General features: G+C 48.8%; 4 protein-coding genes across 4 annotated transcripts; 2 read left to right on the plus strand and 2 right to left on the minus strand.

Moving 5' to 3' along the window:
• The first annotated feature begins 5,759 nt into the window (after positions 1 to 5,759).
• On the plus strand, positions 5,760 to 9,470 carry LOC124695922 (major facilitator superfamily domain-containing protein 12-like). Its single transcript, XM_047228723.1, has 9 exons — positions 5,760 to 5,920; positions 6,002 to 6,071; positions 6,192 to 6,388; positions 6,470 to 6,545; positions 6,940 to 7,023; positions 8,065 to 8,144; positions 8,235 to 8,361; positions 8,507 to 8,566; positions 8,676 to 9,470. The coding sequence occupies exons 1-9, from the start codon at positions 5,760 to 5,762 to the stop codon at positions 9,192 to 9,194; spliced, it is 1,374 nt and encodes a 457-aa protein (XP_047084679.1). The 3' UTR covers positions 9,195 to 9,470.
• On the minus strand, positions 9,458 to 10,853 carry LOC124695923 (embryonic protein DC-8-like). Its single transcript, XM_047228724.1, has 2 exons — positions 10,586 to 10,853; positions 9,458 to 10,495 (listed from the first exon to the last, which is right to left on the minus strand). The coding sequence occupies exons 1-2, from the start codon at positions 10,851 to 10,853 to the stop codon at positions 9,597 to 9,599; spliced, it is 1,167 nt and encodes a 388-aa protein (XP_047084680.1). The 3' UTR covers positions 9,458 to 9,596.
• A 9,176-nt stretch (positions 10,854 to 20,029) lies between these two features.
• Positions 20,030 to 22,538, plus strand: LOC124695924. The gene is made up of 5 exons (XM_047228727.1): positions 20,030 to 20,372; positions 21,037 to 21,136; positions 21,227 to 21,350; positions 21,968 to 22,051; positions 22,129 to 22,538. The coding sequence occupies exons 1-5, from the start codon at positions 20,030 to 20,032 to the stop codon at positions 22,249 to 22,251; spliced, it is 774 nt and encodes a 257-aa protein (XP_047084683.1). The 3' UTR covers positions 22,252 to 22,538.
• A 201-nt stretch (positions 22,539 to 22,739) lies between these two features.
• On the minus strand, positions 22,740 to 24,299 carry LOC124695926. The gene is made up of 3 exons (XM_047228729.1): positions 23,962 to 24,299; positions 23,759 to 23,845; positions 22,740 to 23,466 (listed from the first exon to the last, which is right to left on the minus strand). Exons 1-3 carry the CDS (start codon positions 24,226 to 24,228, stop codon positions 23,011 to 23,013), a joined length of 810 nt encoding a protein of 269 aa, XP_047084685.1. The 5' UTR covers positions 24,229 to 24,299; the 3' UTR covers positions 22,740 to 23,010.
• Between the last annotated feature and the right edge of the window lie 1,784 nt (positions 24,300 to 26,083).

The following is a 26,083-nucleotide window of genomic DNA, read 5'->3' on the forward strand; positions in this document are numbered from 1 at the left end:
TTCCGAAAAACGCCGCAAAGGCTGCTTGACTGGTCGTGCGAGAGGGTCCAAATTGAGGTGGTGCTCGGCAAGTTCCCTGGGTACTCCTGGCATGTCGGCTGGACACCATGCGAAGATTTTCCAGTGCTCACGGAGGAACTCGACGAGCGCGCTTTCCTATGCGACATCCATGTTTGCGGCAATGGACGTCGTTTTCTTTGGATCTGTCGGGTGGATCTGTACCTCCTTTGAATCCTTGGCTGTGTTGAAAGTTGGTTCCTTAGAAGATCTTCCTACTTCTGGCAGTACATCATAATCAGTGAACCGTGGCGCCGCATATTCTGCTTGCATCCCGAAAGTTTCTGATAGTCGATGAAAATCCTTGTCGCATTTATCAGATAACGCGAAACTTCCTTTGATTGTGATAGGTCCCTTGGGCCCAGGCATCCTCCACAACAGATATGTATAATGCGGCACTGCCATGAATCTGGCATACGCTGGTCGTCCCAACAAAGCGTGATACTGCGATGGGAAATCGACAACTTCGAACTCCAGATTCTCTATCCTGTAGTTTTCTCGGGTTCCAAACTGAACGTCGAGGTTGATCTTGCCCAATGGGTAACTAGGCTTCTCTGGTGTGATCCCATGGAAACGTGTTTCAGTTGGTTTCAAATTTGCTAGAGATATGTTCATCTTCCTCAATGTATCTGCATACATGAGGTTTAAGCTGCTGCCGCCATCTATGAAAACTCTCGACACGTCAAATCCAGCGATTACTGCGGGTAAGATAAGTGCTGATTGTCCTGGTCGCGGAACTTGCTGCGGATGGTCTGCGATTGTGAAGCCGATGTCCTGGCCCGACCAATTTAAGTACTCAACTGTTGGTGGGGGCATCTTCTCTGCCATGAACACTTGTCGCGAAATTACTTTCTGCGCCCTGTTTGATGGCCTAGCCTTCTGAATCATCGAAACCGCACCATTAGAGTTGGGGTCAACATATGGAGGTGGGTGTGGTGCTGCCGCTATTCGAGGTGGTGTCGATTTTCGTCGGTAATTGCGGGAGGAGGTGGAAGGTGAATCTCGCTCCTTGGCTCCCGAGGATTTCGTTATTTGCTTGGGCATTTGCGATTCCTGCGGCTCGCGGCATTGCCTGAAAATTGCGGCGATCTTTACGGAGATGTCTGATTGTCTCTTTCCATTGTTGTCGAGATAAAAGTGCATTTGGCACGGACCGTTCATCATTTCCTCGGGAGACACATAAGGTCTTTGGATCCTTGGTCCACTATTTTGCTCGTTGCCGCGAAAATCACCTCTATTGTCGCCTTGTTGCTCGTTGCTCCTTTGATAATCATCTCGACTATTTCCTCCGGGATTTCCCCGAAAACCAGCCGATATATGGCCGGGAGCATCGTTATTGTAGAAGCGGCGAGAAAATCGCCTTCTATTTTGATAATTTCGACCACGATCCTCTTACGGCGACCTATGTCGCTTGTTGTATATTGCGTCTTCTCCATCTGCCCATTTATTGGCTATCTCCATAAGTGCTTGATATGGTCTTAGGGTTAGTTCTCCCTAAGTCCTCGACGAAATCTCCTCGCCCGATTCCTGCCACAAACGCATCTATTGCCCTCTCGTCGGATATATCTTCTGCTGAGTTTTTTATGATGTTCCACCGCTTGTATGTATTTCCTCATCGACTCGTCGTGTTTTTGTCGACACGCTCTCAACTCCTCCAATGACGCAGGTTTTTTGCGAGGTGGATCGGAAGTTTTTCACGAAGATATCCTCAAAGGTCTCCCAGTTGTCGATGGAACTTGGGGGAGTTTCTTTATCCAAGATCTTGCGGCACCGCTCGGATGAACTTGGATACTTTGCATAGCTGTTGCTCCGGTTCCTCCTACCGGCTTCACCATCTCGAGATAATCCACGAGCCAATCCTCGGGGTCTTGCGGGCCGTCGAATTTCTTGAAATTTTCGGGTAGCTTGAACCCTTTTGGGACTCGAGTTTTTCGAACTCTTCTCGTAAAACACGGGAGCCCACACATATCTTCGTCGGCAACCTCGGTGAGTGCCGACGCTCCCTTCTTTCTTGTCGCGCTCTGTCCACCCTTACTTGGACTGCTGTGTCTCTTGCTCCACTTGTTCTTGGTGGGTCTTGAACTGCTGCGGTGGGTCGTGGACTATTTTGCCTAGGATTTTCTTCGGGAGGCGTTGTTGCAAACGCTGTTCCCATAACTCCTACTCCAGCCGTCGCCATATTGAACAATGGTTCTCTCGGGTCCCCAGGAGGTGGTCTGGACGCGAGGATGTATGCCTGTGTTGCCATGTAACACTGCTACGGTGTTTTTGGGATGATATTTCCCCTTTCATCGATCGTCATGAAGGACATGTCGAGATTTTGGATTAGGTTTCCTCTTTCTCCTTCCGGTATATTTTGTAGCCGAGATCTTGCTCTCCTTCGAGCCTCTCTGTGACTATCTTCCGATGTTCTCGAAAGGCGACTTAGCTCTGCTCGGCGTACGCTGATGCGAAGGCTTGCTTCTTTCCTCCTGTTCGGGGATGCTTGTCTGTTTTTCTAACTCTCCGCTTACTCGAGCAAGTCTATATTGATATGCACTGTAACTCTTGTACGGTAGCAGTAGTATTCATTGGTTCTGATCCATCCATGGCTCTCGCAGCCCTATCCCACGCAGCTTGCGGGAGTTGGACTTTTGCACGAGTTGAAGATCCGGCATATTTAGTGCCTAGACCTATCCTGAGATCAGCGGGATCGACGTATGGATTTCCCAAATCGTCGAAAGCCTCTGACGTTTGTGGTTCTGATGTACCCGTTTCTTCTATTGCACAGATCTGGTGGTATTTTGCGTATTGATTTTTGTCAAGGTTGGTGACACCATCATACAGAGTGGTGAGGACCTTCCCGATGGCGAAAGATTTGTCGATGAAGTTGAGGATGCCGACGCTTTCGGAGTCGCTGCTTATAAAGGAGTCCGCAGACGACTCGAAGGATGTGTTGCTGAAGATCTTGGCGAGCTTTCCCTTCGCTTTGGTGTCGATGAAGTATGGCGACGAAGACTCCTCGTCACTCGACGAAAAGCTAGAATCGATCGGCTGAAAATTCCGACGAGATCGGAACTTCGAGACGGTAGGATCCTTCCTTGTTGACGCCAAATCGGAATTCTCCGAACGTCATGATGATGGGCTCCTCCGGATAGGCACATGCATCCATACGGGAGGGCGGGTGAGGAATAAAATTGAATAGATCGGTTTTTCCCTTGTTACCTCGATCCATCGCTGCGCTTGCTTGTTGACGATGTCGAAGATCTTGAACGTGCCATCGAGATCAGCTCCTTGCAACCTCTAATCCCCACGAGACGGCGCCAATTGACAAAGGATTAACTTGTCAATGCCTACGGATTGTAGACTAGGGTTTTGCTAGAAGTAGAGGGCAAGTAGATCTCGAAGGTTTAGGCGAAAAGTACTCGGCGATTAAGAAAACTAGGGTTATGTTGACGGTAGATTCGATCCTTTCTTTGTCCCTCGACTCCCCCTTATATAGGAGGTGGAGCCGAGGGTTTCGTTTTGTACAAGTTACAGAGTCCGGGACGGTTTCTAACTCATCCCGCCAGATTACAAATAACTCCTCCTATTACAACTCTAGCTTTCCTTAATATATCTTGGACTCTCGAATCTTCTTAATCTTCGGGTAGTGGGCCTTCAGTAAACTCCGGGTACTATCTTCGGCAAGCCCATTTGGGATGCCTATGTCACCCGTCGACGAGCGCGTCAAGCAGGAGGTCGTCACCGACGAGATGTACAACTTCCAGCAGTACTACGACGCCTCCGGCCGCCGCAAGTGGTTCTAGATTAGGTTTAGTTTTAAAGTTAGTCAAATTTCGTTCGAATCTATGTAAGTTTGGACGAATCTAATCGAATCTAGTTAAGTTTAAATTTTGCGAAATTTTGTTTGGGGGACGCGACTGGGGAGCGACGTCCCCCAAACGCGGCACGAACGAAACACGTCCCCCAAACGCTCAATCCTGCGCGGTTTGGGGGACGCGGCTGGAGATGCTCTAAGGAATAAATGGAAATGGCATAGCCAGTTGATGGATTCTTCTGGCCGGATCCAGTGCTTGCTGGTGGTTCTTCTTCTCATCGCGGAGCTCCTGAGGTTGGAGCCGGAAGCGCCAGGAAGAGGAGCGACTAGCTACACCATTAATAAGGCCTCTGCTGGCGACAACCCGAGTCGGCCCAGCGGTGTGGCTGTGTCTCCGTCTCTTCGTCGGCGTGGTGGCGACTGGAGGAGGACGCACGACGATGCAGCAGATGTCGGTCTTGGGTGGTTGCAGGGAAAGTCATGGCTGCAATTTGGAGATCAACACATGGTGGCCATGGTTTGCCACCATGATTTCCGGCCGATAAGGCGGCCTCTCCAGATGCCTAAGTTGGCATCAGCTCAACCTCCGATGTGGAGGCCCCTCCAAGGATTCTTGTCGGCGTCCTACGTTCTTTTTGCCCCAAGTGGTCCAGTCCCGGTGGCGATGAGAGCGGCCGATGGTGGAGTCCCAGTTCCGTTGATGGAGATAAGGGACCTGATTGCTTTTCTTCTATACTTTTCAAGGTCCTTAGTGCTAATTTGCAGGACTGTGTTGTAATTTTGTTTCTTTATGTGTCCTGTTCACAACTTGTAACTCCACCGACGATCAGTTCAATGCAGCACTAGGCCCTTCTGGGTCTTTCCCTGTTTAAAAAAAGAAAAAAGTTGCTGCCATGTTCAAAAGAGACCAGAATTCAAAGTTGATCGGCTCGATCGGCTAGGCCAGCATTCGCTGCATTCCTAGCCTGATGGCCCAGAAGAGATGTACAATATTAATGCTGGCTTCCACACCGACGCATCTGTCTTTTCTTTAGAGGAAACGTATATCCTACTAGTATCCATGACACAAATATATACGATACTGTATCTTGCGACGCTACAAAATAAATCTTTTGCATTAATGAATAACCGGTCTCAGAGCACGCAAACGTCTCGCACCACAGAGAAGAGAAAAAAGGGCCAAACACGCCAGCGTGGAGCCTGGGCACCCGTTTTCCAGTAAAAAAAATAGACAAAGGAGGAAAAACCTAGAGAAATCACATCATCGTCGTCGTCTTTGTCCCGTGGCGCGGGCGGCGTCGACTGCGCCCGGGAGCCCCCCGGCCTCTCTCTTCCCCACTTGCTCGCCAGCTGAGCCCGCCCTCGCTACCTGCGTCCTATAAATACCACCGCCTGACCAGATCGACCTATCCTGCTCCTGCGTGCACACATTCGTCGGACACCTCTCCCTCTCTCTCAGGTCGCCGTCATCTCCACAGGTTCGCCATCCGACAACTCCCTCCTTAGATTCCATGAATGAATGTTCTTGCTTCTGTCTCTTCTCTTTTGAGAAAGATGCTTTTTCGCTGCTGGTGGGATTTTGGGGAGATTGGTTGATGGGGGCCGAATATCCATCCAATTTCCTTTTCGGTTACTGCCACTACTTGCCTCTTGAGCAGCGGCATTTGCTGTCGACAGAATTTTATCCTTTCATGGGTGGACAGATTTCGCGTGACTGTCGGGCTCATACTTACTCTACCCGAATTCCCTTCCAAATCTGTTCTAGCCTCACCTCGCCCGATCGGGCATGCTATTAATGCCGGCCCCGAATCCTGGTCCGTGACACACTCGCTGTTTCATTCTTTGTATATTCAGATTCAGAGTCCTGCGTGGAGGAGATTCTGCGACCGAGCTCCCTCCATCCATGGCCGATGACAAGTGCGGCGAGGAGCTGGCCGTGGCCGAGCCCCTCGGCCGGTGGCCGGTGCTGTCGTACGGCGTCGGCCACATGCTCAACGACATCACCTCCGCCTGCTGGTTCACCTACCTCCTCATGTTCCTGCAAGAAATCGGCCTCACTCCACGGTATGTAACCAATGCACCAATCTCCATCAGCATAAAGCTTAAGTTGCATGGCCTGAAGCTGACTTGATCATTCACTTGCAGGGATGCATCCATCGTGATGCTTTCAGGCCAGGTCGCAGACGGTGTTATGACGATCGTCGCCGGCGAAATGGTACTGAAACCAAACCAACTCGACCATAACTCTGTTTTTTAATTTTACCGACAGTGAAAGCTGTGAATCATCGGTGGCACTAACTGATCTATGATGGAAAATGTGTCGTGTGATCGTCAGATTGACAGGTTCGGCCGTTTCAAGCTGTGGCACATCGGGGGATCGGTGCTGGTCGGCGTCTCCTTCTCCTCCGTCTTCGGCGGGTGCCTGCTCTGCACCGTCCTCGGCACCGACTCCTACCTCGTCAGGACCATCGGCTACAGCTTCTTCGCCGCGGTGTTCAACATCGGATGGGCCGCCACACAAGTCTCCCACATGTAAACGCACATTCCCATCACTTGATTTGCTTCTTGGCATTGGGCTGAACATTTCGTCTGACACTGTTCTGTTCCTTTCAGGGCGATGGTGAACTGCATGACATCCAACCCCACAAGCCGGGTGGCCTTGGCGAGCTGCAGAAATGCCTCCACTATGGTCAGTACTAGCGTGCATTAGTTCTTTCTTGACTGGAGTTAACTCCGTAAACCAAATGTATTTTGAAACCGAAAAAACGGTACTTTTTTTCGAAAATGGGCACTTTATTACTTGCGCAATAGACCCGGCCTCTGCAGAAAAAACGGTACTTATCTGAACAAAAAAATAGAAACTTGCCGTTTTCTTATTCTTCGCTTCACGCTACCACTCTTCATCTCGTGCTACTAGCATACTTGTCTATGAGCTCCGTTATACCTACGTATCACAACGTGACCTGGAAACTGAATAATTCTTGCCTGATTTAACTTTACAACCTCGGTCTGTTTGTTCCATTGACTGCTTTGTTCAAATGAGGAGAAGATGCTAACTATGAGTGAGCACGACAAAATTGCAGGTGGCTAATCTTGGTTTATATGGGATCGCGTTAGCTGTGTTTGGTGCAGTAAAGGCGAAAACATGTGCAGACATTGTTGTTCAGGTGAGATGCTCTAACCTTGCCAAATCAGCCTTGAGTTCTAGCAGTAGCGGCTAACTACAAAAAGAAAAAAAATCTCTGTGATTGACCAAGGCATATGATGAAAGCACTTTTAGAGCATGTCTAACAGGCCCCGTATTTTTTCGCCCCGTAAAACCCGAGTAGAGGGCCCTGTATCCGGATTTCACCGGCCGAAAACTCGGACGAGCTAGCAGAACCCGTATCCCTAAACGGTAAAAAAGCATATTCCAAAAATATGCCAAATTAAATTTTTTTTCCCCATCTTCCTTCTCTTCTTCTTCCACCTCTGGGCAGCCATGGCCAAATCGCGTCCCGCTCCGGCCGCCCCCGCCCGCCCCCGCCCCCGCTCCGGCCGCCCCCGCACCGGCCGCCCCCGCCCCGCGCCGGCCGCCGGCCGCCCCGCCCGCCATGGCCCCGCCCGCCACGCCCCTGCCCCGCTCGCCACGCCCCCGCCACGGCCCGGCCGCCTCGTCTCCCGCTCCGGCCGCCCCCGCGGCGCCCTGGCCCCGCCCGCCACGCCCCTGCCCCCGCTCGCCACGGCCCGGCCACCCCCGCCCCCCGCCCGCCACGGCCAGGCCTCCGGCCGCCCTCGCCCGCCACGGCCAGGCCTCCGGCCGCCCCCGCCCGCCACGGCCTGCTGCTGCTCGTCGCGCCCTCCGGCCTGCTGCTGCTCGTCGCGCCATGCCATGCACCGGCCTCCGGCCGCCACGGCCCCGTCACGCGACGCCGCCTCGGCCGCGACCGGCGCGATGAACAGTTGATTTCCTGAAAATTCAGCCCGCCACGACTAGGGGGTTCGCCCTGTATTCAGCCTCCCACCCTGTACTTGTAAGGGGCGAGGAGCCGCCCCGTACCCAAAACTGTAAAAATTCGATACCGGAGGCTGATTTACGGGGTCTGCTAGACGGCCGGGTAGAGCTCTACCCCGTATATCGGCGGTTATTTTACGGGGTTGGGGCTTTTAAGGGGTCTGTTAGACCTGCTCTTAAACTGTTAGTGATCTGGCTTCCTCTTCTTCTGCAGTACAAGTGGATCGCCTACGTGTCCATCTTCGTAGGATGCTGCTTCCTGGTGCTGTTCCACGTTGGAACAAGTGAACCAACGTATGCTGAGACAGAAAGAATGCCAATTCAGATATGTGTTGCACTGTAAATAATTGCAGTTTGCTGAAGAAATCTTGTGTGGTTTTGCAGTTTGAAGTGTGAGCCTAACTGCAAGAAGCGGGCTCGGATCGCCTGGGGTTACTGGTTCAAGAAGACCCTGTACTACCAGGTTGCTCTCCTCTACATGCTCGCAAGATTGATCACAAACGTCTCTCAGGTTGGCATCTTGCTCTCTTACAGAACTAGACTCGAGATCCTTGCTGAAAAATGCTGTGTGGGATATGATTTCTGAAAGACCAAAGTATCTTCAGTATTAAGGTGAATAACTTGAATTGTAACACTATTTTTGTTGCTGTTTGCAGTCGCTCATCGCGTTCTACGTCACCAGAGATCTGAAAATGAACGAATACTCGAAAGCCACTGTAAGTTGATGTTCTCCATTTTCTGATGCCTGATAGGCAACAGCAGCTGTTGAGAAGCAGCTTTGTTTCTTCCACTCGCACCGTTTGATCTCTGGCCTCGTTTCTGCAGATACCAGCCATCATATTCTGCTGCAGCTTCCTCGTGTCCGTGGTCCTCCAGGAGATGAAGTGGAACAGCCGTCGTCTCAAGTCGCTGCTCACCGTCGGGGCGACACTGTGGGTGGTCTCCGGCGCGGCGGTCTTCATCCTCCCGAGCCAGATGCACAACCTCATGTACCCGCTGGCGATGGTGATCGGCGCCGCGAACGCACTGGTGATGGTGACCACGATCGGGCTGGAGAGCGCGCTGGTCGGGGAGGACCTCAACGGCTGCGCCTTCGTCTACGGCTCCCTCAGCTTCCTCGACAAGATGTCCTGCGGGATCGCGCTCTTCGTGCTCGAGTCCTACGACGAGACGCCCAGCTGCGGCGAGGTCAGAGGGCTCAACACCATGAGCAGGTACGGCACGGGCCTCATCCCAGCCTGCTTCGCCGTGCTCGTCCTCGTCGTTACATCCACCCTCAGGCTGCACGACGACGCTCCGAGGGCGAGAGCTTCCGCCGCACTGGAAGCTCCTCTGCTCGTCTGAAGCGTCCATGTATGTTGGGGGAGATTGTGGAAATGTAAATCCTTTTCAATTAGGTTTGAAAGAGGAAGGTCAGGTAAGATGTAATCATCGTCGTCATGCCGGAAATAATTAAAGGTTGTAATGCATCTCTTTTCAATTAGATTTGGGAAGATGCTTTGCCTGTATTAGTTGGTCCTGTTCGTCATGTACTGTCACGGTTCAGCTCTAATTTCGGGTGAAGTTTCAGGCGAACACAAGATTGAAAAGAAAGTTGTTTCGATCGTGCAAGGTTCTCTACAGAGGGGTCACATTATTGTACAAGGAACAACGTAAAAAAAAACTAGAGCGACGCAACGCGAGCACTGTAAACATCCCCAAGATTCAAGAACTACGGCCAGAAATGTAGATCATGCTTAAGCTCCTTCACAGCTCGTCGTCCCTCCGCTGCTTCTTGTCCCTGCCGGCCGCCTCGGATGCCGCGCCGGTGACCTTGTCCTTCACCTCCCCGAGCTTCTCCTTGGTCGCCTCTGCGGTCTCCCACGCCTTCTCCTTCGCCTTCTCGTACCCCTCGCCGGCCTTATGCTTCGCCGCCTCCGCCGTCTCCCACGCTGCGTCCTTCGCGGACTGTGTCTTCTCCAAGGTTGCGTCCTTCGCTGCTGCAGCCTTCTCCGCGGCAGTGTCCTTCGCCACCTCGGCGTTCTTCACCGCCGCGTCCTTCGCGGCAGCTGCCTTCTCTGCGGCAGTGTCCTTCGCGGCCGCGGCCTTCTCCGCGGCCGTGTCCTTCGCTGCCTTGCCCTTGGCGGCGGCTTCGTCGTTGTACTTCTTGAGCGTCTCCTGCGCCTGCCACGTCGAGTCCTTGGCGGCAGCGGCCTTCTCGGCGGCAGTGTCCTTGGCGGCAGCGGCCTTCTCGGCGGCAGTGTCCTTGGCGGCAGCGGCCTTCTCAGCCGCCGTGTCCTTGGCGGCCGCTGCCTTCTCAGCCGCGGTGTCCTTGGCAGTGCCAGCCTTCTCGGCGGCCGCGTCCGTGGTTTGCTTGAGCGTCTCGTACCCCTGGCCGGCCTTCTCCTTGGCCGTCTCCTCGACCTTGGCCTTGCCCTGCTTCGACCGCTCGTGCGTCTCAGCGCCCGTCTTGGCGGCCGAGTCCGCAGCCTCCTTGGTCTTGTGCTTGGCCTGCTCCGCCTTCTTGGACGCCTCGCCGGCGGTGCCCTTCACCGCCTCCTTCGCCGTGTCCTTGGCCTGCCCGGCCTTGTTCGCCGCCCCGGTGGCCGCCTGCTCCGCCGCCTCCTTGGCGTCCCCGGCCTTGCCGCTCACCTGCCTCCCCGTCTCTGCAATCAAATGACGCGGGTCAGTGTCAGACAAGGAAAATAACAGTGCGGCGGGCCGCCAGACTCTGGAGAGCGCGCGCGCGTACGTACCGGAGGCGGCGTGCTGGGCGGTCTCGCGCGTGGACTTGGCGGTCTCGCCGGCCTTGCGCGCGGCCTCCTCCTCGTCGAGGTGCTTCAGCCCCAGCCCCTCGGAGATCTTCTCCTTGGCCCACCCCGTCCACGTCTCGTCCTCCTTGCCAGCCGCCGCCTCCGCCGCCACGTCGTCCTGCGTCTTCTTCGCCGCCACGCCCGCCGCCAGCGCGAGCAGCACCAGCAGCGCCGTCGCCGCGAGCCTGTTGGAGCGCGACATGACCGCCATTAACTCTAACTTTTTCGCTTCAATCTACCGATGATGAGTCTTTGCGTGTAACTGGAGATATCGAATGCGACTGCGAGGATGAAGATGATGAGAGGAATCAGAGTAGAGTGATCGAGTTTGGGTTTTGTGGCGCGGGGTTTTATGGGGAAGGAGAGGTTGGACGCGTGTAGGAGTTGGTGTGGGCGAGGCGGGTGGTGGGGCGACGGGTGTCCGGCTAAGGTGGCACTTCGCGGCGACACGTCGTCCGGTCGGCGCTCTCGCGGCGTCTGTAGAGGCGAAGGTGATCGCTCTGAAAATCGGGGCACCGCACGATGACAAGCTGGTTCGTTCTAGTCGCTTCCGCGCATTCTTTTTGGTCCAGGCGTACGTCGCGTGTGTACGGAGACGACGAGCCGTTGCGGCCTTGCAAAGTGGGCTTAATCCTCTGGAGGAATCGCTCAGACGGCCTAATGTACAACAGGCCCATAGGCCATAGCATGTCGGATTGTTTTTTTCTCCTTCAGAAACACACACACGAGCACTCACCAAATTAAGGCCAACCTCATTAAAAATAGAGTAAATTACACCCGAAGTACACCATCTTGCATCCAACGTGATAGTTTGGTACACCATCTTGCAAACCGTGAGACCGCCGTCCACCATCTTTCGAATTGCGTGATGGTTTGGTCCTGGCCAATCAGGAGGCGACGCGTGGATGCCAGGTGGCCAATGGAAACGCACGCTGCTGCGTGGATGGTTTTGCACTTAGCCCCCGGTCGGCCCGAACCATCGCCGATGCCCCCGCGCGCTGATTTAGGCGGCCTGCGTCTTCTCCGCGCGTCCAGTTCTGCTCCCTGTCGTCTCCGCGCCGCCGTGAGAAGCTGTCGCGCCGCCGTCATGCCGCCGGAGCTGCGCGAGCGGATGTGGAACGAGGATCCACCTCCCTACGGTATGTTATTCCTCGAGTCCCTCCTCTGTCTCCCTGTGCCTTGTATTCGCCGCCTGTACCGTAGCGCCCGTCGACGCCATGGATTCGGAGGTCCGTCAAATCCTTGCGTCATGGGCCCCGTATAAGAACCATCGTCGACTTGTTCAAGAGCAGCTGATAGGAGTCAAATCCGTGGGTTGCATTGGCCATTTGTAGCCGAGTTTTTGCGGAAGAACATGTCATTGTTTTCGTTCAATATGATAATCAAAAGCACCATTGCTGCATATTGTGTGTTGTTTAGCTTAGTTTAACCCCTGTGCATGGAGTAGAATCAAAAAGTTTCAAAATTCGGTTCGTTTGTAGAATCCTTAACTCTGAATTTTATGACTGCAAGTGTTACATGCTACGTACGATTGTATTTGTTTGCCAATCTTTGTGTGTGCATGAGATAGCATTAATTTATCATTGTTTGATTTTCGGTGGTGCATAATGTAAGCTGGTTCGGGGTACTTCTCTTTAGAAGTATGCCACAATGGATTTTTACTGTGGATTGGGAGAAAGGCTGCGGTATGTTGATGATACGGTTTCGGTGTTTGATTATCTCGGTGCTCATAGTTGGTCCAACATAGTACTTGATGAAATTACGGGAATGCTTGGCTGTTTGAGGGATCATAAAGTACATGTGTATTGGTTGTTTCCTGGAAAAAATCGAAAGATGGTTTGCTGCCAATTGTCGATGATGCGGACATGAATGAGATGAGGAAAGCAGTACTGCTACGATAACACTCTGGCCATATTTGTGGATCACACAGATTTTCTTGGAACTATTAGGGCTGAGCTTGTGAGGTAAAATGTTGCAAGAGCAACAATCACAAGACCAGCTCCAACAGTTGCTAGTCCAACTCCATCAGTTGCTAGACCAGCTCCATCAGTTGCTAGACCAGCTCCATCAGTTGCTAGACCAGCTCCATCACTTGCTAGACCAGCTTCATCAGTTGCTAGAGCAGCTTCATCAGTTGCTAGACCAGCTTCATCCGGGTCAAGACCTGCTCTATCCGAGGCATCACTTGTAGCTGTTGAGACAGTTGAGCAAGAAACTCTGGCTGATTTGGATGATGACTCTGACAGTGGAAGTGACTTTGAGATATATGACAGTGACTATGATGCAGAGGAAGGAGATGATGATCTGTTCATTGATAATGTTGACAGCGGTGTGAATGACAACAATAAGAGAGCTGTGTTTGTACAAACTGAAAATGAAGATGCACTAGATGATAGAGACCTCCATTTGGTAGATGATGAAAGGCAGCAGGTGCAGCTAAAGTTCAAGGAATTCAATCCAGAGGTTGACATGGATTCTCCTGTTTTTAAAATAGGGATGAAGTTTGCAGACATAGAGGAGGTTAGACAAGCAGTCAATGCATACAGCATCGGGAACAGAGTGAAGATAAGGAAAATAAAAAATAACGAGCAAGAGTTCATGCAGTTTGTGATGAAGGGTGTCCATGGTTTCTCAAGGTTGGCACTGATTTTCAGAGATCAGGTGGTTTTGTGGTAACAGGTTATGAAGATGAGCACAGGTGTGAGAGAGTCTATGAAATGAGGGCACTTACTGCTAGGTTTCTATGCAAGAAGTTCATTGATGAATTCAGGGACAACCAAAAAATGGATCTGCAAACATTTCTTGCTAAGGTGCAAAGAGAGTTCAACATGTGCCCTGACGGTGGAAGCTTGGAAGAGCAAGAAAAGAAGCTCTGCTTGGAAATCCATGGCAATGAGGAAGCACAATTCAGTGTACTAAGGGATTATGGCCAAGAGCTAAAGAGAGCTAATCCAGGAAGCACATTCTTTCTATCAACTAATTCTGTCAAAGATCCAAGCAGTGGCATTGTCAAGGAACATTTGGCAACAATGTATTGGACTTATGATGCCTGCAAAAGAGGTTTTCTTAGTGGATGCAGGCCACTTATTTGCATTGATGGTTGCCACATTAAGACAAGGTACAAGGGAGTACTGTTAACTGCAGTTGGCATTGACCCAAATGACTGCATTTTCCCCATTGCTATGGGCATGGTTGAGGTAGAATGCACAAGTGCATGGGAGTGGTTTTTGACAACCTTGAGGGATGACTTGAACATTACTAACACATCTTCTTTGGACTATAATGAGTGATAGGCGAAGGGATTGATTAATGCGGTTCGGAAGGTTTTCCACGATGCCGAGCATAGATTACGTGTTAGGCATATGATTCAAAATTTCCAGAAGGCAGGCCATAGAGGAGAGACACTTAAGAATGACATGTGGGCAATTGCTAGATCAACCAACATTCCAAAATGGCAAGCAAATATGGACAAACTGAAAGTGGACAGTGAGCAAGCATATGAGTGGGTAGAAGAACTTCAACCAAACACTTGGATCAAAGCATTTTTCTCAGATTTTTGCAAGTGTGACATGCTTATCTGAATAACCACTACGAAGTTTTCAACAGCTATATATTGGCGGCTAGAGAAAATCCTGTGTTGTCAATGCTTGACATGCTTTTCCACAAGCGGATGCGAGAGAAACTTGTCCAAACAGATGGATGCGGCAAAATGGCATGGAATGATCTGTCCTAAAATTAAGAAGAAAATGGACAGAGTTAAGCTGAATGGAGTTTGAGCTGCATTGTTAAACCAGCAGGAAATCACCTATTCTCTGTCCAATCTCATGAGTTGGAAAGAAGTTACTGTGTTGACACTGAAGGGAAAACATGTGATTGTAGAAGATGACAATTAACGGGTATACCATGTCATCATGCCATTGCTTGTTGCGGAACGGATAGGAAAAATCCCGAATCCCTTGTGCACGGTTGTTACACTGTTGATACATACAAGAGAGCATATAGCTTCAACTTGGTCCCACTTAGAGGAAGAGTATTCTGGGAAAAAGTCAGTGCACCAGTTGTGCATCCACCTCTGTTCACAAAGGTTATGGGTAGACCCAAGAAAAACAGAAGGCAAGCACCAGAAGAGAAGATGAAAAAAGGAGTAAAAGTATTTACCAAAGCTGGTGTGACAATCCATTGCTCTGTCTGTGGGAAAGCTGATCACAACAAGAGAGGGCACCTGAAATTTGTGCAAGATCAAGTGCAACAACAACGGGATGGAATTATCCGGGAAGATGAAGACTATGACATCCCAGAAATTATTCAGGTTAGGAACAACAACACACTTTATTGCATAACACAATTACAGAACACAATTCATTACACATGCTTATACAAGCTACAGTCTACTTCTTCCCTGCCTTCTTGACCTTCCTGAACCATTTCTTCACTGCCTTCCTCACCTTGCAAAGCACAATGGAAGTAGTAACTTCCTTCTCTATTGTTGGAGGAACAAGTGCATGCAGGTACTGCCCATCCAGTGCCCTCTCCAGTTGTTCAAGTGGAGGGAAGTCACCTGAACAAATGTTCTGGTTCCTTGCATCCCTAGGATGCATGCCATGCACTCTTCTTGGCAGCTCAGACATTTACGGCTGTTCGAGTCGACAAGCCCTTCTAATTTGACTCGGAAAGCTTGGAGTTGGCAAAGCCATGACTTGTGTTCTGACCACACACTCACCAAGCTGCTCCAAAGCAACAACAGCTTCCTGCTCCCTAGCACTTCTAGTCCTAGCATGTGCCAACTCCCACTCCCTAGCACTTCTCCTATGGTAGACTATGTCATTAGGTTGTGTACTGCTACCAGTCGACCTTCTTCTATGGTACACTATGTCTTCCGTGGTATCCATTGCTTGTATTGCTAACAACACGATAGCGAGGTGCTATTTATATGGAAACTAGGTAGGTAGAAAACAACCAAATTCACAAGTTAACAGTAACATTGGCAGGAGATTCACTTCAATTTAAAATCACCCTTGTGTCATTGCATGGTCATTCACTTGGTTGTCATTGCATAGTCATTCAGCAGGTTGGCCTTGCATGCTTTTTATGGTTCCTAGGTTGCCTTTGCCAAGCTCTTACCATTTTGTCTTAATCTCTGCAGAGCATATTCCCCCAAGCACTTGACCCACGACTAGACCCTTCCAATACACTGGACAACATGGTGTATATGATGGACCAAGAGGTATACAAATTAATTTTACTAGCTTGTCTCCAGTGAATAATTCATGATAGTTAATTAAGCGTAAAATGGAAAATGCGGGCAGCAAACAATGTACCACCTGCTACGAGTGCAACAACCACTACCAGAGTGATTTTGTGGTAGAAGCTAGAGAAAGCATCCCTATAGGAAGGCACAATTTAACTACGGCAACAAGAAGAGGAAGAGCGAGCAAGCTGCAACAAGGGGAAGGGGTGCATCAACTCAGCAAGAAAGAGGAAGAGGAAGGGGGAGAAGTGCTGACACATGAAGAGCAACAAGGGGAAGGGGAACATCAACTGATGAACAAAGAGGGAGAGGAAGGGGGAGATCTACATGTGCTACCAGAAAAAGATCAGCTGAAGCAAGCACAAGTGGAACTGCACACCAAGTTGCCAGAGGAAGATCAAGAAGAGGCTATGCAACAGGCCCTGGCAGTGTGTACTACATGTGTTTTGGTGATGACAGGATTGACCTCAATGCATTTCCAGACTTGAATGAACAAATCAGTGCAGATGACAATGCACATGAGATGCCTTTGAGTCAAAATGCACCATCCACAGCTGACAACTAGCAGCACATGACATTGCTTCATTTATGTACTGAACAATGCATGAGATGAACTTGTTTTCTGGTTATTTACTGAACCATGCATATGACAATGCTTCATTTATGTACTGAACAAAGCATGAGATGAACTTGTTTTCTGGTTATTTACTAAACAATGCATATGCCATTGCTTCATTTATGTACTGAACAATGCAATTTCAGTAAGCAGCCAACCTCAAGGAATTTTTTTTTCATCATATAAACAGTACAAGTTGACTCAATGAAAGCCCTTCATCAAAGCAGAAAGAACATACAAAGCTACACAACTAGCTACAATTATGAGAAACAAGAACTCTCTCCTATCTCTACTTCTAAGCTCCTCCCTATGTTCTATTTGCATAGCCTTCTTCACTGCCTTCCTCTTCCTTACTTCATCCTCTAATTCATTCAATCTCATTAAAAGGAGCATATTTTCTTCCTCAATTTCCCTCACATTCAACCTTCTATGATGCATCTGGTTTACATCTTCTATTTTATCCTACAAAACAACAATTTGCTCTAGATTTTCAGACAACAAGTGAGATAATTTGGAAGGTGCCCAAAACAGAGCAATGCAGATGATTCTCGGCGAACAGAGAGAAATTACCAGCGTCCTTGTGCTCGACGGCGTCCTCCTCGGCGATGCCTGGTAGTACACGACGGAGGTCTCCTTCCACTCCTCCTCCGCCCACGTGCTTCCGCCACCGCCACCGCCGGCATCGACGGCCGACGCGCCCCCTATCGGCGCCATCGCCTCCGGTGACCTTGCAGACAACACTCCCCCGCTCCGCCTCCAAGCGCTCCCTCGCCCAGCCTCCGCCAGTATGCCACCCAGCACTACGTCGCCGTCGCCGTGCAAATCGCCACCGCTGCCGCCGTCTACGACCTAGGTTGGTTGGGGACGAAACAGAGAAGCAACAGGGGATGGACCAAAACACGGTGCAGCAATTTCCCGGGGGTATTAGCAAAACCATGCACGAGCGACAAAAACCACCTGGCATCCACGCGTCGCCTCCTGATTGGCCAGGACCAAACCATCACGCAATTCGAAAGATGGTGGACGGCGGTCTCACGGTTTGCAAGATGGTGTACCAAACTATCACATTGGACGCAAGATGGTGTACTTCGGGTGTAATTTACTCTTAAAAATAAAAATAAAAAGTAAAGTGTGGCTTCGCCAAATTATTTTGAGCTAAAAGCTTCCATGTGTCCTTTTTTATGTGGTGACTCCTGATATTTTTAGTCTCAAAGGGAGGATGTGTAGTTGCATTATTTTGAGATAATTCAGCATTTATTGATCAATTCAATCATTACAAAGAGTGTCCTCGATACTGTCTGAGCCGAGATTGCAAAAAATATGAATCAACTCTTTGTACATGTGGTACCTTGCCGTGGGGCCATTGACATGTGAGCCCGTCGGACATGGAACTCACTGATCTCTAACCCCATGTACCATATGTCTCACAATCCATGTCCATAAGAACATAATATTTGGCTCTACGCGCTAACACGTATGTATTGAATCATTGATCAAACGATTAATATGATCAAAAACCATAGAAGAAAGCTCTATTGCCAAAGCTTTCATGTACCGAACCACCACGACACCAAATGGTCCATGAAAGGGGATTTGATGCAAAAAAAATCACATAAGGAGGGTCTAAGGCGAGGATGATATTTTGAATTCCTCTTAATTCTTGGGCACATGGGACAATGCAGACCCAACAAGGAGTGCTTCAGCCTGGATCAACCAATCACGCTCCCATTTGATCCATCATGACGTCATCCGCACAAAAATTTGGAAGAAATAGAGAATAAAGCTACATTACCACTAATAAACACCATATACCTATCAGTGGCAACTGCCATTGCGGAATTGAAGAATTGGTCACCATCCATCTATTTTAAACCGGTTTGAATAAGTCTAGCACTATGCTCGAGATGCTTCTTCTTTGCATACAATCATATAGGTTCTCCCCAAATTGTAGTTTGATCTGTGTGAACTCTAATTTTTTAGTAGGACCAAGAAGCAAAGTCATCACCCCAATTGCAGGCTCAATGGAACCTGCAAAATTTGGGGCCCTACATACTTCATCTCCAAAAAGTAGTTCTCACAACATCTACATCAAAACCTCCATGGTCCCCATTGCTCGGAAAATCGTACAAGGGTACTAAGTTTCTGATCAAGAGGCTTTGGAGAATCCCAGAAATAACAAAATATGAGTAATAATATGGTATTTATTACTTGGACACCAACAATTGCGACATACTTTGAATTTAGGTGTACTGGTTGGACTTAACATCAACTCGCTAACTGAGCAAATTCTGTTATTCGGTGGACGACTACCTTTTAGATAGAAAATCATCGAATGGATAGGAACCGTAGAAGTAGCTAACCCGTTTATGTTTGGAGGATCATTAATATCCATTTTTAGAGCTCATAAACACCATAACTCGATTTATCTTTTCAAAACATAAGCCTATGTGTAAGCATTCATCATACATAGCATCCAAAGAACTTGTTCCATTGTATATGCCAATTGACTACTAACAATAGCCAGATTCAGCCTTCGACCTATTGCTACCAACTCCGCGAGTTAGTGACAAATTATTACACATTGTGATAATGATATTTTTGGCGTCTAATTTCTAAACAGATGCAAAGTGCTACACTAGTTGTGTTACTGCAGCATGAGCATGATTACATTCACCAATCAGTTGCTGTATAAAACTAGGCACTATATTTTTTAACGAAAACATTTTTCAATTTTGTATTAACCTTGTATGTGTATTACCAGATGAGTTCCGTGTTTCTCCTCCCAAACGCGACGGTGCTTCTCCACGTGGGTGATGCCTGGAGAAGATTGTTGTATCATGCCGGAACTAATATACTTGGTGATGTTGGTTGTACACAGTTCGTTTTAGTTAATGGTTTTCATGCTCTGCAATTATATATCTCTTTGTCTTGTTGTCGATAGTTGCACATTAAAATGGTTATTCGAGAGCTTGATTTGTGAGCATTGTGACCTATCCATCTCTCACCGTGTAGCGACTCCTCAAACCTTGGAAATTAACATAGTGAACAATACAGTACGAGTGTTAGACGGCATAGTTTTTTTATTTTCTATCGTAGAATACAACATGACTCTTGGTCAAAAAAAAAACATGACTCTTTCAAATTTTGAAGATCAATAGAAGTGTAATATATATGGTACGTGCTAATTGTAAAAATAGAAATTGACCAAATAGTGCCGCACACGCTAAACCTATGGAAAACACAACCAACTCCGGTTAAACCCCTCGTGCGGCCGCGCACGTCCAACCAAAAAATTGGTCCAAGACAACGTGGACGGCTGGATCGTAGCCATCACACAGCCGCGGCCGGTCGCAAGTCGTGGCACGTCACCACCCCGACCCAACAACGTGCCGGACACAGCCACCGCGGTAGAAAAATCTCCACAACACAACACGAAGACTCCGGAGCTGCCGTGCCGTCTCCACGTTCCACTTGCTTTCTCCCGAACCTCTCTCACCGTCCTCTGCTCCGGTAGGCCGTAAAAATGGCAGCTACCTTGCCGTCGCTCCCGCCGCTGCCGCCGACGCCGGCGCCGGCGGCCACAACCCTGGGGAGCAACCTCCTCTCCTTCCCTGCCCCCCGGCCCCGCCTCGCCGCCACGCACCGCCGCGCGGTCGTGGCCGCCGCCTCGTCCAGGCCTCCGCCTCCGCCGTCTCCGGAGGGAGGCGACGAGGACGAGGACGAGGAGGAGCAGGAGGTGGAGAGGGCCATGGGGATGGACGGCGGCATCCCCGGGACCTCGGGCGAGCTGCTGCGCCAAGTCTCCTCCCGCGCCTACGGCATGCGGCGCCACCTCATGGAGTCGCTCGACGCCCTCGCCTACGACGGTAAAAGTCCTTTACACCTTGGTCCTGTTCCTGGAACACTGGATCGTGTTCATCTTGGCTTGATTTGCTTAGGGTTTAGCTTTAGCGTCCTAAATGAATACCAGGTGAATGGTGATTGGAGGTTTAGATTCCTAAGCGCGAGCGCGCGTAGTGTTCGATGGAATGCCTAGTCTAAACACCCGAGTGTCCAAGGGTGCGATCTTTGTGTGTACGGGACAATTGCGTGTAGGAATGAGCTCAAGGTCAGCAAAGCAACTGCTGTGTGAGGCTTGTACGCTCACGCCTGCCGTGTTTCGGGCGATGTGCAGTTTTACGTGGGAGGGGGATTGAGTGGGAATAAGTATGACCATGTCCATGTGTATACGCGATTATCAACTGTATCCTCATGTTTTGGCTTAGATGGGTGCAGTTTCGTATAGGCCTTGCATCCTAGGGTTGTGCTTATTCTGCTTTCTGGAGCCTGCAAACTAGACTCAGTGGTTAAATGGCTATATAACTGAAAGGTTATGATGCACTCATGCCCACTAATAATAACACTATAAGGTCCACTGGAAATGGCCTGGTTCTTATGATTTTCGAAGTCATTCTTGTGATGATCTAACTGTAAATGCCCCTTTGGATACGCAAGTTCAAAACTTAAGTAACTGTTCTCATGATGGCTCAGTGTTGGAGACAAACCCTTGGAGAGAACAACCCAAGCCTGTCTATGTGCTGGCGAGAAGAGACAACCAACTATGGACAATGAAAACACGCAGGAACCGCAGGTCAGAATTTTTTTCTGCTAACATAACAGGTATAATTGGGCAGTTGTGATTATTGTGTACATGGTCTCTTCATTTCTTTATTTTCTGCAGTGAAGTCGAACAGGAACTTGGAATGCTTTTCTCAAAGGGAGGGAGTTCAGGAGTTGGGACTAAATCAAAGTACTCTGGCTCCAAGTTTAGTATGCTTGTTGAAGATGTTACAGAGGGAGTACTGGTGAGTATAGTTAGTAAACATTGCGTGCACATATTCTTGAGAGTCAGCCAAGTGTCTTTCTTTTTTAATTCCTATGGTTAATGGGAGAGTGTAACTTCTGAACAAGTAAATGTGGGCAATGAATCAGGACAAAGGACTGCCCAAGTAGATTAGGATAACCATAGTGCATCACTATATGTATATATATATTCCAACGAAGGGTGCCTGTATGCATACCGTTCATGACTGCAAGGATCTCTATTGATATACCTTAGTACAATTAATCTATTTGAAGGACCAAAAGGGCAAAGCAAAATTGAGCAGTCTAAAAAGGACTATAGCATTGGCAATCATTTTCTTACAGACTCTGTTAATGATTCCAGCCTACCATACTATACTATGTACCATACCGATAAATGTTGCATTGAAATCCTAATTGCGGCGTCTCTGATCAAGTAATGAAGACCATAGGGGGGGTGTTGATTTGCATTGGATGGTTCTATTTTTCTACTGCTTATGGTGCATTCTGAATAGTTTGCTCTTCTGTTTCTATCTTGTTGATGACCAGCTTTCTGCAAATTCTCACATAACTGTCTCCTTTGTATATTTTTCTGACCCATGACCCTCTTTTCTTACAGGTGTTTGAAGACGAGGATGATGCTGTAAACTACTGTGACCTTCTACAGGGATGCGAGGGAATTGCAGAAATAGAGGCTTCATCAGTAAGATAACAAACGATATGATCTTCATAAATACCATAATGTGGTTGACAACTAATCATACCTGTACTTGTTTGTAGGTCTTCAATCTCTGCCGTCAAATGAAAGCTCTTGCTGTCCTTTTCCGTCGTGGAAGGACTCCTCCAACGCCTCAAAGCCTTGAGCGTGACTTGAGGGCGAGAAACCGGTCACTGGAAGACTAGGATATTTGGATACATATGGTGTATATATGTTAATTGTATTCAATCTAGCTGTTGAAACAAATGCCCTAGGCATTGTATATACTACATGGTACATAGATTCAATTCAAAAAATGAGAGATATAAAAAAGATTGGTACATAGATTTATTCATAGCCAAGAGGGTGTGGAAGTCAAGTCTGACAGTAAGAACATACATTAGCCTGAGATTAGCAATCTCTGTAATACTGAATATTCTTGTAACTATTTAAATTGTTTACAGTGAATAAATGAGGATACCAAGTTACTATACTCCTCATCCTGTTGTCGTCGTGCTGGTTACAGTACAATACACTGATGTTGCAACTGTCTTGATGACTAGATAGATTCGGAAAAACGTGTGATGACTGAAGTTTCTACTTTGAAAAAATAAATTTGTGTGAACTAGGCTTCCCGGTTAGCCAGGAAGGAATGATGACAAGTTTGACAGTAAACACGGAACTTAGCCTGAGACCAGCAAATCTTTGTATAACTGAATATTCATGTTATACATCATTATGTACATACTAATTTACAGCACTTGGATCCTAAGTTATTATCTTCTCGATCATGCCATCGCTCCGAACGACTAACAAGATGCTTCCGCAGTCCGTTGATCATGCGGCGAGCTCCAAAGAATCTTTTGCATGAACTACTGCCATCAACATCAATTCACTACTGTACTTGTTACCGGGCAGCCAACGGCACCCAAAAGGAAAGAAAATGCAGAAAGAAAGTTCATGAATCAGTGTTCGGTCCTCTTCTCGGTGAGCTTCTCCCTACGGTACTTCTTGAAGTCCGCAGCGAGTCCGGTGTCGAAGTCGTGCTTCATCTGCTGCGCGAGCTGCCTGAGCACGGTGTCGGCGACGCCGCGGATGATGGGCTCCGGGACGAGCGCGAGGACGGGGGGCAGGTTGAAGCCGACGCTCATCTCGACGTGGCCCTTGAGGCTCCGGCGCCCCTCCGGCTGCGGGTACAGCGTGCCCCGCACCGTCACCGCCATGTGCGACGGCATGGCGTCCCTCTGCAGCCCCTCCAGCCTGTAGTCCGTGACCTCCATGAGGAGGAGGCTGGTGGCGCGGACGGGGACGTGCGGCGGGTACCCCTTCCCGCCGGACCTGCTCACGAAGCGGATGGCGATCACCGGACAGGCTGACAGGAAGAGGAACTGGATGGGGATCAGCTGCACGCTCCACTCCTCCTGTGAAAAGGATGATCAGTGTAACAGTTGTGCGTTAGAGTTGCGTGTAATATTGGTGTTCAACGTTCACGTGGATCGTGCACTGAAACTGTTCTCCTAGGTAGTTGCCGGCAAAAGAAGGGTGACAGGTTGTTGTCACTGAAAATTACACGCTTCAGCACCGGCAATTAAAAGCAAACTAGTATAACAGTGGATCACTGAAAAAATTCTGACGTCGGAATAATGTTCTTGCTCGTTTCAGTTCACAGCTTCAGAAACAAAATCAGGGGGGAGAAATGGTGAGATGACTCACATCGTTAAGTTTGGTTCGCTTCCGCTTATCGGGGAACACGGCTCCGACGATCCTGGGCCTGTTCATGAGGTACTCATCGATGGACGCCTGCACAAAGAACGTCAAGGGAATCAGATCACCTGGCAAAAAGGGCGTACCAAACTTCCAAAGCGTAGCACTTATAAAACTAAATGTCCAAAGCTTCGACCACACAAGCAACTTACCCCTGGAGTTTCGCCCATGGGGATGTCGGTGTTGAACCTGTAGGAGAAGGTGAAGAGATCTCTGGGATTGATCTTCCCCTTCGCCTTGCCGCCGTAGGAAGGTGGAGGCTTCAGAGAGCAAGTTGTGATCGCTCGTGACGACGACGTGGAGGAGGAGGAGACATTCAGGAGAAAACCATTTCCTGATCTTGGCCTTGATCGCTCCCCTACTGATCTGAGTGGTGTCACCTTGATGCCACTGCAGCCTGCGATGCTTAGCGAAGTCATCCCCTGGCTCTTCTGCTCCTTTTTTCAGGCCTGGGAGTTGTGTTACTTGTGTGAGCTTTACTGCATTTTCAGATCGCCGTGCCAATAAGTAAACGACTCCACGAGGCATGAAGCGGAGTTGAGCAGTCTTGCAAGTAAGGGCAACAGAGTCCGGGTAGGCCCTACAGGCTCGGCCCGGCCGTTTCTTCCAGGCAAAAGAGTTTCCCAAGTTTCTCTCGGCTGTTTGTTACAGCAAAGAGGATTCAACTCCTGGGCTTTAGTTTCCATTTCATTTTTTTCTTTTGAAACGAGGTCAAAGACTTTGCTCCTATTTCAATTAATTAAGAAAGAAAGAAAGAAAGAAGGAAAGGGCTACGTTTTCCATTTCAATTGGAACTACGTGAATATTTAACTGTGTAACTATGCTCTAGCAACTTGCAGAGGTTCAGTACAATCTTCGCGTCTCGTATTTTCACATAAAATTGACCTCTTTTTTGGAGGTATAAACGGGGGTAGCTAGACAAGGCGAAACCAAAGCTGAGAAGCGTGCACGTAAGCAACAACAGGACAGCCGCACAAAATAGACACGCACGCCACGGCCGAGCAAGCATCGACCCAAAATACACGTCTGTGCTCGGTATTCTTTCTACGCCAGTACAAGTCTATAGTAAAGCTATTTCTTTTCTTAGAAAATCTATACGGTAAAATTGCTAGTAGTAACAAACAAGCATCTCGTCTACAGTCAATACGTTCTACTCCTACCTTTGATCCGATTAAATCGACGCAGGGTTGTGCAGTAGTATGTGGTATCCGCGTCGATTGAAACAGATCGGAAGGAGTATGTAGCGCTGCGGGTGAGCTGTCATAATTCATCGGATGACTCCGCTGGAAATGGTATGCAACTTTTCATCCAAGTGCCTAGTTTACTGTTGAGTTCAGAAAATATCCAAAGAAAGACTCCAGCGGATTTTGATGTTGCTGCATCCTACTGATACAGAGTTACAGACCATGCCCAACAATATCTGAGACACAACTATCATGGTCAGCTTCTCTGCTGTACATGCTAGCCATAATACACCAAATTGGACTATATACGAGTTGTTGCCTTTTCACGCGGTCCCCGGAGTAGCTTGCCAGAGGGATGGAGGTGTAGGTGGTCGCCGGAGGGGGTTCGAGAAGGTGGTCGCCGGAGGGAGGAAGAGGAAGGAGGAGTTGGAAGAGGAGAAGGGGGAAGTGGAAAAGGAGGAGGAGAAGGGGTGCGCCGGCTGGTTACAAAGCGATGGTTACCACCGACGCATCATTTTGGTGATGCTCCGGCGGTAAGTGCCTCCTTTTTCAAAAAAAAGTCGCAGCAAAATCTAAAACTTGAGAAAACTCAGTTTTCTTTCTGATTTTGAGGAATCAAAACAATCAGTAAACAATCGTAGATACATTTTTATATAATCTTTTTTATCAGAGGCCGTATGCAAAATTTTGCAAAATATGGTGCTATTTTGCAAAAAAAATCTAAATTCATATTTGTTAATTTTCGTAACAAGTAGAACACATAACACATGGACATGATTTTGAAATTTGAAATTTCTATCATTTTTCTTTTTTTTTCAAAACAGAAAAGGCGATCCATACAGAGGGGGTGCAAAATCTGGGCCTTACTTACTGCTAGCGCACCAACATAGTAGTGCGCTGGTGATATTCAATTATCGTCGGCGCACAAAGATAGTGGTGCGCCGGTTGGTATGTGAGGCCCAAATTTTTTTCCTAGCTCGGATCTGGACGATCCTTACCCCCGGCGCACCAGTTTTTTGATCCGCCGATGGCATTTCAACAGCATCGACACCCTAAATATTGGTGCCCCTGCGGTAATATATATAGCGCC

The sequence above is a fragment of the Lolium rigidum genome, chromosome 3 (genome assembly GCF_022539505.1).
Source record: "Lolium rigidum isolate FL_2022 chromosome 3, APGP_CSIRO_Lrig_0.1, whole genome shotgun sequence".
NCBI lineage: Eukaryota > Viridiplantae > Streptophyta > Magnoliopsida > Poales > Poaceae > Lolium > Lolium rigidum.

Coding starts and splice junctions, on each gene's coding strand:
- LOC124695924 (XM_047228727.1), top strand. CDS start 20,030: ATGGCAGCTACCTTGCCGTCGCTCCCGCCGCTGCCGCCGACGCCGGCG. Junction 20,373..21,036: donor CGACGCCCTCGCCTACGACG/GTAAAAGTCCTT, acceptor ATGATGGCTCAG/TGTTGGAGACAAACCCTTGG. Junction 21,137..21,226: donor AAAACACGCAGGAACCGCAG/GTCAGAATTTTT, acceptor TATTTTCTGCAG/TGAAGTCGAACAGGAACTTG.
- LOC124695926 (XM_047228729.1), bottom strand. CDS start 24,228: ATGACTTCGCTAAGCATCGCAGGCTGCAGTGGCATCAAGGTGACACCA. Junction 23,846..23,961: donor CCATGGGCGAAACTCCAGGG/GTAAGTTGCTTG, acceptor TTCTTTGTGCAG/GCGTCCATCGATGAGTACCT. Junction 23,467..23,758: donor AGCGAACCAAACTTAACGAT/GTGAGTCATCTC, acceptor TCCTTTTCACAG/GAGGAGTGGAGCGTGCAGCT.
- LOC124695922 (XM_047228723.1), top strand. CDS start 5,760: ATGGCCGATGACAAGTGCGGCGAGGAGCTGGCCGTGGCCGAGCCCCTC. Junction 8,145..8,234: donor GTTGGAACAAGTGAACCAAC/GTATGCTGAGAC, acceptor GTGGTTTTGCAG/TTTGAAGTGTGAGCCTAACT. Junction 8,362..8,506: donor TGATCACAAACGTCTCTCAG/GTTGGCATCTTG, acceptor TGCTGTTTGCAG/TCGCTCATCGCGTTCTACGT.
- LOC124695923 (XM_047228724.1), bottom strand. CDS start 10,853: ATGGCGGTCATGTCGCGCTCCAACAGGCTCGCGGCGACGGCGCTGCTG. Junction 10,496..10,585: donor CGCCCAGCACGCCGCCTCCG/GTACGTACGCGC, acceptor ATTTGATTGCAG/AGACGGGGAGGCAGGTGAGC.